Source organism: Pteropus vampyrus, unplaced genomic scaffold, assembly GCF_000151845.1.
Source record: "Pteropus vampyrus isolate Shadow unplaced genomic scaffold, Pvam_2.0 Scaffold1, whole genome shotgun sequence".
Lineage (NCBI taxonomy): Eukaryota > Metazoa > Chordata > Mammalia > Chiroptera > Pteropodidae > Pteropus > Pteropus vampyrus.
Genome location: NW_011888782.1, coordinates 42,116,859 through 42,131,660, shown reverse-complemented (window position 1 = coordinate 42,131,660; position 14,802 = coordinate 42,116,859). Strand labels below are relative to the sequence as shown.

General features: G+C 37.3%; 1 protein-coding gene across 3 annotated transcripts in view; it reads left to right on the top strand.

Moving 5' to 3' along the window:
- Positions 1–12,590, top strand: part of CMSS1 (cms1 ribosomal small subunit homolog (yeast)) — a 343,642-nt gene extending 331,052 nt beyond the window's left edge. For 2 of the 3 annotated variants that reach the window (XM_011354498.2, XM_023527531.1), the window contains exons 8-11: positions 3,877–3,937; positions 5,225–5,312; positions 10,492–10,580; positions 12,015–12,314. In XM_011354498.2, coding sequence (XP_011352800.1) covers positions 3,877–3,937; positions 5,225–5,312; positions 10,492–10,580; positions 12,015–12,098 — 322 coding nt within the window. In that variant the 3' untranslated portion in view covers positions 12,099–12,314. Of the gene's footprint in view, positions 1–3,876; positions 3,938–5,224; positions 5,313–10,491; positions 10,581–12,014 lie in introns of all 3 variants that reach the window. The other variant, XM_011354490.2, reaches the window with a different exon arrangement.
- Positions 12,591–14,802: the final 2,212 nt, after the last annotated feature.

Genomic DNA, 14,802 nt, shown 5'->3' with positions numbered 1-14,802 from the left:
GATTTTTTGGAAGAGTTTGAGAATAGGATTAAATCTTTGAATGATTGGTAGAATTCACTGTTGAAGCCATCTGGTCCTGGATTCTTACTTTTTGGTAGGTTTTTGATGATTGTTTCGATTTCCATACTGCTGATCGGTCTGTTTAGATTTTTTGGATCTTCTTTATTCAGCCTAGGAAGTTTGTATTTTTCTAAGTACTGTTCCATTTCTTCTAGGTCATTAAATTTGGTGTTATATACTTTTTCATAGTATGATCCCTTGTATTTCTGCAATGTCAGTTGTAATTTCCCTTCTTTCATCCCTGATTTTGTTTGTGTCCTTTCTCTTTTTTCTTTAGTGAGTCTAGCCAAGGGTTTGTCAATTTTATTAACCTTCTCAAAGAATCAGCTCTCTGTTGTATTTTTTTTTTCAATTTCATTTATTTCCGCTCTAATTTTGATTATTTCTTTTTTTCTGCTGACTTTAGGCCTCATTTGTTTTTCTTTTTCTAGCATTTTAAGATGAAGCATTAGCTTGTTTATTTGGGCTCGTTCTTGTTTTTGGAGATAGGCCTGTAACGATATGAACTTTCCTCTTATGACCGCTTTTGCTCTGTCCCAAAAGTTTTGATATGTTGTACTATCATTATCATTAGTTTCTATGTATCTCTTGATCTCTCTTTTTATTTTTTCCCTGACTCAGTTATTCTTCAGTAGCATGTTGTTTAATCTCCATGTGTTTGTAGTTCTTCCTGATTTCTGCTTGCAGTTGATCTCTAGTTTCAAAGCATTATGATCAGAGAATATGGTTGGTGTGATTTCAACCCTCTTATATTTATTGAGGCTATTTGTATGTCCCAGTATGTGGTTGATTCTTGAGAATGTTCCATGTGCACTAGAGAAGAATGTATAAGCAGCTGTTTGGGGATGGAAAGCTCTGTAAATGTCAATTATGTCCAGTTGGTCTAATATGTCATTTAAGAATGTTATTTCCTTATTGATTTTCTGTTTGCATGATCTGTCCATATCCGACAGTGGGGTATTTAGGTTTCCTACTACAGTAGTGTTTTGGTCTGTTTCTCCCTTTAGTTCTGTTAGTAATTGCTTTATATATTTCGAGGCTCCCTGATTGGGAGCATAGATATTAATATGTGTTATGTCTTCTTGGTGCCTGATTCCCTTTATCATTATGAAGTGTCCCTCAGTATCTTTCTTTACCTTTTTTATTTCAAAGTCTATTTCATCTGATATTAGTACTGCTACTCCCGCTTATTTCTGAATGCCATTTGCTTGAAATATTATTTTCCACCCTTTCACTCTGAGTCTGTATTTGTCTTTGGAGCTGAGATGTGTCTCCTGGAGGCAGCATATGGTTGGATTTTGTTTTTCGATCCATTCTGCAACTCTGTGCCTTTTTATTGGTGAGTTCAGTCCATTTATATTTAGGGTGATTATTGAAATATGAGGTCTTCTTATAGCCATTTTATCATTATCTTTCTGGTAGCTCGGTGTTTCCATTGCTTCCTTGTCCTCGTGTTTCTGTTTTTTTATTTTGGTTGGTTTTTGTGGGTTTTGCCTCTAGTTCTTTTTGTTTTATATTATATACTTCAGTTCTGACTCTTTGGTGTGTGGTTACCATTACGAATATGAAAAGGATAGTGATATGTATACAGTCGTCTATTTTCTTCTGCGTGTGCCTTATCTCCATTCCCATTTGTGAATTTGGATCTTTGAATCCTCCTCTTTCCAGTCATTGTTATCTCAGTTTGTCCCTATGTATGCTGAATGTTCATTACTATCTTGCTGTAGCAATTCTCTTCTTATTATTTAAACTTATAATGCCCTGTTTTTAGTAAGGGTTGCACTTCTCTGCTTCTATATGCCTGATAGTCACTTTACTCCTAATTATGTATTTTTTGTTGTTGTTTTGTTTTAGTTGAGCTGACTCCTTTCAGTATTTCCTGTAGGGCTAGCTTCATAGTGGAGAATATCCTCAGTTTTTGTATGTCTGGAAAGGTCTTAATTTCTCCTTCATATCTAAAGGAGAGCTTAGCTGGATACATTATTCTAGGCTGGTAGTTCCTTTCACTTAATAGTTTAAATATTTGATGCCATTCCTTTCTGGCTTGTAAGGTCTGCACTGAGAAGTCCAAGGATAATCTAATGAGTTTTCTTATATAAATTACCATTTTCTTCTTCCTGGGTGCCCTGAGAATTCTATCTTTGTCATTGATTTTTGATAACTTTAATACAATGTGTCTTGGCGAAGGCCTTTTGGGGTCAAGATAATTGAGTGTTCTGTTGACTTCTTAAATTCCAAGCTCCAGCTCATTCCTTAGCTTTGGGAATTTCTCATCCACTATTTGTCTGAAAATGCTTTCTAGTCCCTGCTCCTTTTCCTCGCCTTCGAGAATGCCCATTATTCTTATGTTTCCTCTCCTGATGGTATCAGCTAGTTATTTTTTATTATTTTTTATTCTTCGGTTTCTCTCTTCTTCCTTCTGATTCATTTCTAGCTTTCTATCTTCGATATCACTGATCCTTTCCTCCATTTGGTCAACTCTATTTCCCAAGCTTGCTATTTCATTTTCAACTCTTGCAATGTGTTTATCTCTAGAAGATCTATTCTGTTCTTCTTGAGGGTTTCACTCTATTTTTGCCCTAAACACAATTGATCTTCAAGACTCCAACTGCTTCTGGGCAGCTGTATTTGCTCACTCCGAAATCATAGGAGTTCACAGTGACTTTTCAGTGTTTTAAAAACTACCACCACAGAACTCAGATTCAAAGACTAATGGCAGAGACTGGCCTCAAGGTGGCCTCTTAAAAACAAGTTGTCAGATTGATTTGAGCATTTGCTGTACATAAATGCCTTTCTGAGGGGCATAAAAGCACTATGTTGTCGTACTTCATTTACCAATTCTCAGTGTTTTTCTGTGTCCCCGGTAATACTATAATCCATTTCAAGGTTAGGTGATTTGCAAAAGGTAGGTACAACGAGCCCTATTCATAAAGTCTAATTATGAATAATTCTAGCTGCTCTCTTGAAAACCATGAGTTATGTTAAATATGTCCCCTAAACTGTCTTCCAAGTTTACCTTGCCATGGAGAAAGCTTATGTATGATTAAAAACTCTAGTGCCACATATCTTGTATAACATGATTCCCTATTTGCAAATGCATAGATTCCTACCGATCAATAATATTTCCCAAAACATAATAATGATATATAAAGCAAAGCAGTATTCCCGAGCAGTATTTTCATGTTAGTTCTACTAAAAGATTGTTTATTTTGTACCCATTTATATCTGAAGCATTTCCATACATAAAATTTTACAGAAGAGCTCACTCTGCAAAGTAGTTAAAAGTGGGGGGCTGCTCTGATGAAGACCTAAACCTTCTTGCTCCTCCCTATCAGCTAATCCCCAGGTCTCCTCCAGTAGCCAAACAACATTTTACAGATGCTCGTGGGCTGAAGCCATAGAGCACAGACGCTCCACTGTTCCGAGACAGTTCTCACAACCAAATTTTGTGTGAGAACTATACTGCAGAGTTCGAAAATAAATTCTCTGTTGGGGTCCTGAAATACAGAAATTCTGTATTACAAGTGAAGGGCAGATCCGTATTTCAATAATCAAGGAAACCTAGGCTAACCTTGTATATTGTGTATGAGAGTGAGAAGCCTGAATAAAAGGCCAGCCCACTTTCATCTCAGAAATGGGCTTACCTGAAAATCTCAACATTTGTTATGTGTGTGCATATTTACATATACATATGCACATATATATGCATATAAATGCGCATATTCTTTTGAATAAAGCAAGATATAATACTTAAGTAGTCAACATGGCACAGAATGAGTGAGTTTTCTTATGCATTAATCTGTTCCTTTTCATTAGGTCGATGACAGCATTCAAAGGAGACAGCAAAGTTATGAAATTGTTTGCAAAACACATCAAGGTAAGCAAAAGGCCTGTGGTTCCTGATGAGGGATGTTAATGGTCCTTAAGGGCCACTCCCAGACCTCAGCTTTTCCCCTTCAGCCTCTTCTTATCTTCTTAGCAAGCGTGTTCTTGTGTGCCTCCTTATTTAACATATTTAACGAGGATTCAGGTTTTCTTTGCATTTCCTGCCTCTGCATACCCACCTCTCCCCACAGCAGTCACTATTCCTCCATGCTCCAAGATTCCTGTACAGAAGCTGAGGTGTGACCCCTGGATTCTTTGAAGATTTACCAGTTTTCTTCTCTCTTAATGTTAACCTTCTTCACCCTTGAAATTGACCCTAAACAGGGGTAGCCCCATTTGTTTTTTAACTTTATTAACTTTTAGATAAAGTGCTCCAAATTGGCCTATGACTGCACTTTCTAATGACTCTGAAAAGAGTTCCTGGACCCAGTCTCCAACAGGGGACGGGGTGCTTTCCAACACATCCAAGCAATGCTCCGGACACCACATTGATGTCCTACAATTCAACTCAGTTCTAACATTATCTATTCTAAGATAACATCAGATGCCACAAGTTAAGGGTTCAGTCCTATAAGACTGCACACATACCCGCTCCCCTAACTTCAGCCACCAGTTACAAAGCCCAGGCTGTTACCTGTACTTAAGACCAACTGGCTATAAATCAGAGGTTCCCAAAAGCCCCTCCTCAGATTTAGTTAATTTACTAGAGCAGCTCACAGAACTCAGAGAAGCATTTTACTTACTAGATCGCGGGTTCATTATAAAAGGATATGACTCAGGAACAGTCAGATGGAAGAGATGCATGGGGAAAGAGCTTCCATTGCCCTCTCCAGGCATATCACTCTCCCCAAACTCCATGTGTTCACCAACCCAGAAGTTCTTTGAACCCCTTGCTCGGGTTTTTATAGAGGCTTCATTACATAGGCATAATTGATTAAATTATTGGCCAATGGAGATGGATTCAACCTTCAGCCCCTCTCCTTTCCCTGGAGGTCAAGCGTGAAAGTTCCAACCCTCTAATCACAAGGTTGATACTCCTGGCAACCAGTCCCCATCCTCAGGTGCTTCCAAAAACCCATCTCATTTACATAACAAAACACACCTGTATCACTCTCAACACTTAAGAGATTCTGAGGGCCTTGGGAGCTGTGAGTCAGGAACTGTGGGTGAAGGCCACATATGTATGAGAAGTATATTTTGCTCATCTGAATGGCCAAATATATATTTCTTATTAATCTCAATATCACACTTTTCTTTATTCTCTTCCATTATGAAATAGGTGCAGGAGCAGGTAAAGTTGCTGGAGAAGCGTGTGGTGCACCTGGGTGTAGGAACTCCAGGGAGGATTAAAGAACTTGTTAAACAAGGTATGAAAAGAGCCAGTGATACTGCCACTCAGAGCTGGGAGTTTGCCTTACCCACCGTGTGAGTTTGGGAAACCACATGTGTGATGTAGTGAAACCAGACCTCTGTGTTAATTCAGGAGTAGGAAACTCAGCCTTTATCCTCTGAAGTCAGCCAGCAAGTATAATGAAATAGGAAATGATAAGCACTGTGGCAAAACTCAGTCCATGTGCCCACCTAAATACATTCATATTTCAATCGCTTTAAGCATGTTAGTAGATCCACAATTAATTCCATCAGTTTACACTCTCTGGAGTTTGTAGAGCTAGATATGTTGAGTATTTGCTTCTCACTTAATTGAGTTTGGTTCCTCAAGACTCCCATTCCACTTGACAGCTGGTATATAAAACATGTTGAAGCAAAAACATAGTTTCTGTGTATGAAATACTAGTATTCTGGAATATTTCTCCCAAATGCATTTCTTTTTTAGTGCTTTACCCAGAAAGTATTTCAGAAAATATCCACTGGTGGGTTTTATAGTTTGTTGACTTTCTCAAAGGCAGTTAGTAGCCTAGAAACCTGCTAGCCTGCAGATGATCTTACCTGTTCTACCTGCCAGACAGAATAAAGATTTCTTGTCGATGCTCATTTTCGAATTCAATAATGTTCTATTATTGAATTAAAGAAATAATAGAACATTGTTTTATAACTGCTTAAAGCGATTCCTGTATTTTTTATATATCTGAAAGTAATATATTCATCAGTATAGTAACTCAGTATAGAGATGGTCATTTGCCAGGAAGTGAACGAAACTAAAAATACTAGTGTTTCTCTCCAGATGAAAGGCTTCCAGGGTTACATGAACCCACTACATACAGAGTTCTGTGCAAATTACAAGTAATAAACTTGAAGGCCCCAGATGAGGAAAGGAAACATATTTTTTGAGTTTCTATTTGTACTTAGCGCTGTGCTAGACACACTTACATATCTCATTTAGTACGTATCATCCTTGCAGGCTGGCATTCTTATGTCTTATGACAGAAACTAAAGTTAACAAGGGTTAAATGGCCCTCCAAGGTCTCTTAGTCTAGGCTTTCCTGGTTCCTGAGCCTTTCCCACTCAGGGAGTTCCTGGTCCATTTGAAGAGATATGCGAATGGAATGAGATTGATGACATGAGGCAGTAGGTGCCAAGGGCCCAGTGAGTATTTCGCCATCCTGGAGGAGTTGCAATGGAGAGAGCGATTTGGCTAAATCTGCAGGAAAGGCTTTTCAGAGGAGTCTTTAACTGATCTTTGAAGTATGGGGAGGATTAAAATAGGATCTTCGAAGTATGGAGATGTAAGAAAAGCATTCAGGAATGGGACTACAGCTGAATCAGAGGAGGGCAGGCAGATACATGTGGAATATCTGGAGGAGGCAAAAAGTAGACAATACCACATTGAAGTTAAGAGCTTCTATTATGGACTCAGACCTCCAGATTCAAATCCTAGGTCCAGCAACTTCCCATACCAGCTCTGTGACGTGGGCAAGTTACTTAACCTTTCTAAACCTGTTTCTTTATTTGAATGACAGAGATAGTAAATAGTACCTTTCTCAAAGGATTGTTATGAAAATTAAATACCAGTAAAGAGCTCAGCACAGTAAGTGTCACACCTTAAGAACTCAACAAATAGTAGTTATTATTTTTTTAAAGAGACCACCTTCCTTAGTTGGAGACTTCGTGGGCTGTAATAGCTAGTGATTCAGTTGGAAAGAAAGATTATGGAGGGAGACCTTGAACAGTAAGCTGAGAATTTTGGATTTTCCTCTTGAGAACATAGTAGGATGATGAAAGTGAAGGAACAGATGAGAAGTGCTCATAGTCCATCTGTGAGATGCAAAGTTGGGAGAGATTGGCTGGGCAACAGGAGAGGCCAGGATTAGGCTCTGCCTCTCCCACACCTCTTAGCCAAAGATTCACTTTTCCCTTTCCTGGAATACAGATGTTTTTTTCTGTGTGACCAGACCCCCCATGCAATACAGAGATAAAGGGAGAGGGGAGAAATGAAGCAGTACAGATTGTTGAAATTAGATTTCTACAGATTTATGAAAACTCTGTGTGAAAGCTTGTCTCATTTACGGAATGGGAAAATTATTTAAGGAGCTGTTGAATTTTTACAACACTAATGAAAATAACTTTTACTTTTGATTGTGATTGGATGAATGGTTAAATATTCACTAACCACAGGTGTTAGGCTACATACAAAGGGTTCAAAGAGAACAATTCCAGCATACTAGAAACTGAAAATCTAACAAAGTGAGACAAATGATGCATAACTCATTTTATTTATAAATATATATATATGGTCTATTAAGGAGAGTTTCCAGATGTTGAATGATATCCCATGAGATTGGGATCTGTACAATTATAGACAGAATTGTATTGTTTTAATTTAATAATGAAGGGAATTTTCCGACTGTAAGAGCCTTTGAAAAATGCAAAAAGGTACAGAAAAGAAAATAATTTACTTTAAAATATTATCTTGTAAGTTAATATTAACTATTTTCTTACAGTCTTCTATTCATTTTATTTATTTTTTATTTTTTTATTTTTTAGTTAGAGTTGATATTCAATATTATATTAGTTTCAGATATACAGCATAGTGGTTAGACATGTATACAATTTATGAAGTAGTCCCCTCAATTAGTCTAGTACCCACCTAGCACTATACATACTTATTACAATATTATTGACTGTATTCCCTATGTTGTACTTTACATCCCCATGACTATTTTGTAACTACTAATTTGTACTTCTTAATCCCTTCATCCTTTTCACCCTGTTCCCCAACCCCCCTTCCATCTGGCAACCATTTGTTCTCTGTATTTATGAGCCTGTTTCCGTTTTGTTTCTTCATTTATTTTGTTCTTTAGATCCCACACATAAGTGAAACCATATGGCATTTGTCTTTCTCTGTCTCACTTATTTCACTAGCATAATATTCTCTGGGTCCATTCGTGTTGTCCGGAATGGTAATGTTTCATTCTTTTTTATGGCTGAGTAATATTCCATTATATATATGTACCAAGTCTCCTTTATCCAATTGTCTATGTCTAGGCTACAGTGAACATAGGGGTGCATATGTCTTTTCAAATTACTGTTTTGATTTACTTCAGATAAATACCCAGAAATAGAACTGTTGCATCATATAGTAGTTCTATTTTTAATATTTGGAGAAACCTCCATCCATACTGTTTTTTATACTGACTGCACCAATTTGCAATCCCACCAACAGAGCACAGGGGTACCCTTTTCTCCACATCCTCACCAACACTTGCTATTGCCTGAATCATTGATGATAGCTATTCTGACAGATTTGACATGATATCTTGTTGTGGTTTTAATTTACATTTTTCTGATGATTAGCAACATTGAGCATCTTTTCATATCTCTATTGGCCGTCTCTATGTCCTCTTTAGAGAAAAGCCAATTCAGGTCCTCTGCCCATTTTTTAATAGCTGAATAATATTCTACTGTATATGTATGTCACATTTTCTTTAACCATTCATTCATTAATGAACAGTTAAATTGTTTTCATGTCTTGGCTAAATAATGCTGCAACGAACAAGGGGGTGCTGATATATTTTCAAGATAATCATTTCATTTCCTTTGGATATATACCCAGAAATGGGATTGTTGGGTCATATGGTAGTTCTATTTTTAATTTTTTGAGGAACCGCCATACTGTTTACCATTGCGGCTGCACCAATTTACATTTTCACTCAACAGTGCATAAGAGTTCCCTTTTCTCCACATTCTTGCCAACACTTGTTATCTCTTGTCTTTTTGATAATAGCCATTTTAAAAGGTATCAGGTGATATCTCATTATGGTTTTGATTTGCATTTCCCTCATAATTTGTGATGTCTCCCTCATAATTAGCATCTTTTCATGTAACTGTTGTCCATTTGGATTTCTTCTTTGGAAAAATGTAGATTAAGTTCCTCTGCCTATTTTTAAATCAGATTTTTGCTATTGAGCTGTATGAGTTCTTTATATATGTTGTATATTAACCTCAAGTTATATTGTTTTTTTAACGAATTTATTATGGTAGGATGTTTGGGTTATTTCTTATTTTCGCTATTATAAATAATACTGCGGTGATCATCTTTGTAAGTAAATATTTAAATTTCTGATGTTTTTATTAGGATATGTTATATAAGGAAAATTATTTTATCAAATATTAAGCATTTAAAGCTCATATTATATAATGCCAAATTATTTTCCAGAGAGGCTGTATCTGTTTCTTCCATACCAGCCATAAGTTATTTTTAAGAGAAGACTGTCAGCCCATTTTCTTTCTTCCTTTATCATTTTTAATTTTTCAGAGATAGTTTTAAATAAGAGGCACTGTAATTATGATAAGCATGAAAAAGTCTTTTGGGCAGAGAAGAAGTTATTGAAATACAGAGAAACGTTGAAGGAAAGTCTACAGTTGTGTAAAGGAAGGCTTTAGTTTTGTTTCCATGTGAAACGTGTAACAGCTTGGGGCAGTGGGAAGAACATGGGGAGGGAGAAGAACTAACTTTGCCCAACTCAGAGACCTCTGAGGAACAGACAATCCCTGAGATCCTCTCGAGCCCCACATTCCATTACTGTCTCTAGATAGGCAGGAAAACAGTGGGAATGGAGTCTTCAGTGGTTCGCCAGTTTCCTCAAAGGATAGCTGACTTAAAATAGAGCCCATTTAATCTTAACTTCCTTTTCTGCCTAAAATTAACCTCCCAACCCTATCCTCATCCTTCTGCCCACTTACCTCCTCAGTCATGCAGACTCCATTGGACTCAAGTCCTCTGAAGGGCCCCTTCCCCAGACTGCAGGGATCTTATCAAACCCCTGTCAGGAATGAAACTCCACTCTCTGGGGTTTCATGAAACGGAGGCTTGGGATTAGTTCTTTGCCAGCACTTGAGCATGTGACAAGCTTAGCAAGCGATTTCTCTGCTTCCCTCAGAATCAATGATAAGATTATAAGGAGAGCTAGTTTCAGAGCACTGCATTTGTTTTCCATCGGGCAAGGACAGCATTTAACATGCAGAGATTAGTTACGAGGGGAGAGGACAGCAAATGAGGCAAAAAGCAACCAGGAGAAGAGAAAGTCATTTTAATGGGCTTATGTCATGAGGTCTTTGCTGCAGCAACTCTCTCCCTGTCTCTTTCAGGTGGCCTTAATTTGAACCCCTTAAAGTTTCTGGTTTTTGACTGGAACTGGAGAGATCAGAAGTTGAGGAGAATGATGGACATTCCCGAGGTACCTTGTAACCTGCAATTGCCTTTAATCTTTTTTTTTTTTTTGATTTGAACTTGAGTTCAAACACAATAATAAAGTCTTTGACATGGGGAGCCAGCACATTCATTCTGGCCTTTGAAAGTTAGTTTAAAGTAACTACAATTATAGAGGCCATCTGCCCCTTACACATAACTCTGTCCTTTCCACGTGTTTTATCAGCTTTGTTTCTTCATTAAATGACTGATGGCCTCTGTCCCAATGGGGACCTTATCTATACTGTACCTTTGAGAAACAGGAAGATCTGGACGACTTGGCATATTCCCCTGTGCCTTGCTTTAAAGACACAATCATCTTTGCTCTTCATCCTTATAAGTGCACTTGGAGATGGGGGCACAAATCTGCCTCATTTCCTGCATCTCCACATCCCCCAAATCTCACTTACTTAATTTTGCTTTTGGGTGATGAGAAAATTTTTGATGTCTCAGTGGATTAAAACCGATTGAATGCCTTCGTGAGCACAGTATTAGCTCATTATATATTTATGAAAGTAATCTATTATCATCATAATGTGTAAAATTTATTTGCCACCCACCATGTTACCATGGGGCTGATTTTTCACTCTAGCTGGTTGTTTAGAAGTAGCAGTTGGAGAGAAAAGGATTTGTGCAATAATAAACATGGCTGCCAGTCACCAAGCAGGGATGAATCATGGCAGTAACTAGCAAAAAAGCTTGCAGTACTTGGAATTGCTCCTCCAAACATGCTGAATGAATTAATTTATCACATAAAACCATATCCCCAGAATGACTAGACCTGATTATAATTGTTTAGTGAGTTATATCAGACATCAGTTCAAGAGACAATTGTCTCAGTTCTCTACACACACACACACACACTGTCCCCTGAACTGATGTTTTTTTTTTTTTAATTGGTTTAACGAATATGATGTCTGGCATGTGATGATTTCAGTTATAATGTTAAATCTGAGCAGTCCACCACTACTTTTCTAATTATAATAATGAGAAATAGAAACAAAAACACCCTTGTCATCCATAGTTTTTGTTATGTTGATGTTATTAGTAGTAATTATCCTATATCAAAATATTATGTGTAATCTTGGCACACTTTGGGTATCTTTGTATAAGATTATTTTTGTATGAGATATTATTTTGAGCGGTGCAAACAAAAAGATACTTTAATGAAGCTGATGTTTTATGTGATACCTCTTCTTTTACTTATGTAAATATTTCCGCTCTGAATAAAATGTGGGTTAGGATTCTAACCAATGTAGTGTATACTTGAAACTAATAATAAAATAAAATTTATATGGGTTAGAATTTTGCCATCCCTGATTCTGTCATAACAGCTGCATAAATACCAGGGAGTCTAGATGGTTGAATTTATTCACCAAGACCATTTTTTCTTGATCTTAACCTTTTTTCCTCTCTCATTTAGATAAGAAAGGAGGTTTTTGAACTTCTGGAAATGGGAGTCCTCAGTCTGTGCAAGTCGGAATCTTTGAAGCTAGGCCTCTTCTAAGTGCGGGTCCTAACGAAAATTCCGGTTTTCGTGGTGGAGTTTGCATCTCGTTTAATGGCTCTGGCACACTGCAAGCACCCAGTAAATATCAGCTATTGTTTTATGATGTTAGCTGCATCACCAGATGGGTCGCTGGTAATGTTTGATGGAGATTCTTTCACCGCAATGAATCGATTCTTTGCCAGCTTCCTTTATAATAAAGTATGACCGGCTTGTTTTTCTTTCACCGACTGGCCTAGATCTGACTATGTGGGAGAAGGAGCAGCTAGGCGACCTGAGGCAAGCTGCTTCCCTTTCCGAGCCTCATTTTCATCAGCTGCAAAATGGGAATGCTATCTCGCAGGATTGTTGAGGGTTCCATGTAATGGTACATGCGGAACAGATTTGTAAACTGTGAAGCGTCGTCCCAGCGTGAAGGGTGGCAGTGGTAGTGGAAGAAAGAGCTGCCAGCATGTGTGGCACTTTGTAAACATATAAAAGCCAACAACATAACTACAACCGTCTTACTCATTTATTTTTTAACTTGTTATTTTGGAATGATTTCAAACTTACAGAAAAGTTACAAAAATAGTATAGAAAATTCCCATATCCCCTTGCCCTAGCTTCTCCCAATGGTACCATGGTACCATTATCAAAACTAAGAAATCATTGTTGGTACAGTATAATTAACTAGACTACAGACTTTATTCAGATTTCACCAGTGTTTCCACTGATGTCCCTTTTCTATTCCAGGATTCAATTAAGGATCCCACATTGCATGTAGTTGTCAGATCTCCTTAGATTCCTCAAATCAGTGACTGTTCCTCAGTCTTTCCTTCGTTTCATGACCTTGACACATTTGAAGAGTACCAATCAGGTATTTTGTAGAATGTCCTTCAATCTGAGTTCGCCAATTGTTTGCTCATGATTTGACTGAGATTCTGCATTTGTTGGCTGGAATATCCCAGAAGTGATACGTCCTATTTAATGCATCGTAGCAGAGGATACATGATGTTGATGTGCCTTATTACCTGTGATGTCGACCTTGATCACCTGGTTTTGGTGGTGTCTGCTGATTTTCTCCACTGTAACTCTGCTATTTTTCCCTGTCAGTCTTGGAGGAAATACCTTGAGCTGCACGAATATCCTATCTTTCCTCATACTTTGCCTATCATCTTTAGCAACATTGATTGTTCTTGCCTGAAACTGTTATAGCTATTGTGATTTTTCTATTTCTCTCACTGCTTCAACATTTATTAATTGGAATTCTTCTGTAAGAAAGAGCTGCCTCTTTCCTTCATTCATTTATTTGTTCATTTGTTTGTTTACATCAGTATGGACTCATGAATGTTTATTTTGTTTTATGGGTTATAACCCAATACTATTGATTTTTATTTTGTTGCTCAAATTCACTTCCCTCTTTACTCATTTAAATAATGAATACTGATTATACTGATTAACGTGTCAAGCATTGTTTAGGGCTTTCACTTACATGTAGTCTGTTTAATCATGTAAATAGTCCTGAAGGAAAAGTAATCATTCACATTTTATAGATGATGAAACTGATTCTCAGAAAGGGCACACACTAATATTAAGTAACAGAACCAGAAGTCAAACTCAGATCTCCCATATTCATTTCTAGACCTCATGAATGTCTGTTTAGGGTTTCAGGCATGTAAAACAATAACAGATAAAAAAGCAATCAGATGCCGCTACTGGTATATTAAATTCCACATTCGAATATTGTGAGACTTTAAATGAGCCTAGCAATATAACAAATCAAACTCCAGCAAACACACACTTCTGCACATTAGTGACTTGCTACTGGTACACCTCCGTAGTCTGGAAGCCACACTCAGGGACTCGAAGGAAAGAGAAGCAAGTTCTGTTCTGCAGGATCCCAACTCAGACCCAACCAGTTAAAGGAAAAAGAAAAAAAGCCACCACAATAAGAAAATTTTTTCAAACTTAGCCCCATTATTTTCATCCCTTTAATCCTAACATGTGAGATGTTCTTGGACAATGGTAAGAGAAAAAAAACACAATCCTTCCCAGTACAGGAATTTATTTAACTTCTTGTCAATTAACAAGTCTTAGATTGATCTGGAAGACAACATCAAGCATGATTGTATATGAGAACAGACTTGCAAATTAAGACAGGCAGTCTGTGCACGTCAGAATTCAAACCAATCCACTAAGCCACTAATGACTTACCAAAACCAAAACATGAGACCACCATGAATATTATATGTATGTGTAAGTATGTGTGGGTGTGAGTATACCCCACATATATAACCACTTCCTGATTCTACACTCATATTTAGTATATTTGTATCCCAGCAGTTAACAAGAAAAGGCAGTGAAAAAATGAGGCAACCCCTTATAGACAAAATGACTGGTAATGTCTGAGGAGGCTATCTACACAGCAGTTAAAGAGAAATGAAAGCAAGAACTTTTAAAAATCACTTTCTCATGGACAATAGACTAGTGGTTACCAGAGGGGAGGTGGGAGGTAGAGGGGGTAAACGGGGTCAAATATGTGGTGACAGAAAGAAATCTAACTATGGCCAGTGAACATAATGCAATATATATATATATATCGTACTGTTGAGTTGTACACCCGAAACTTACTGGATTTCGTTAACCAATGTCAACATTAAAAATTAATTAATTAATTAATTTCAAAACAAAAAAATCACTTTCTGAAGTTTGTAATGATACTACG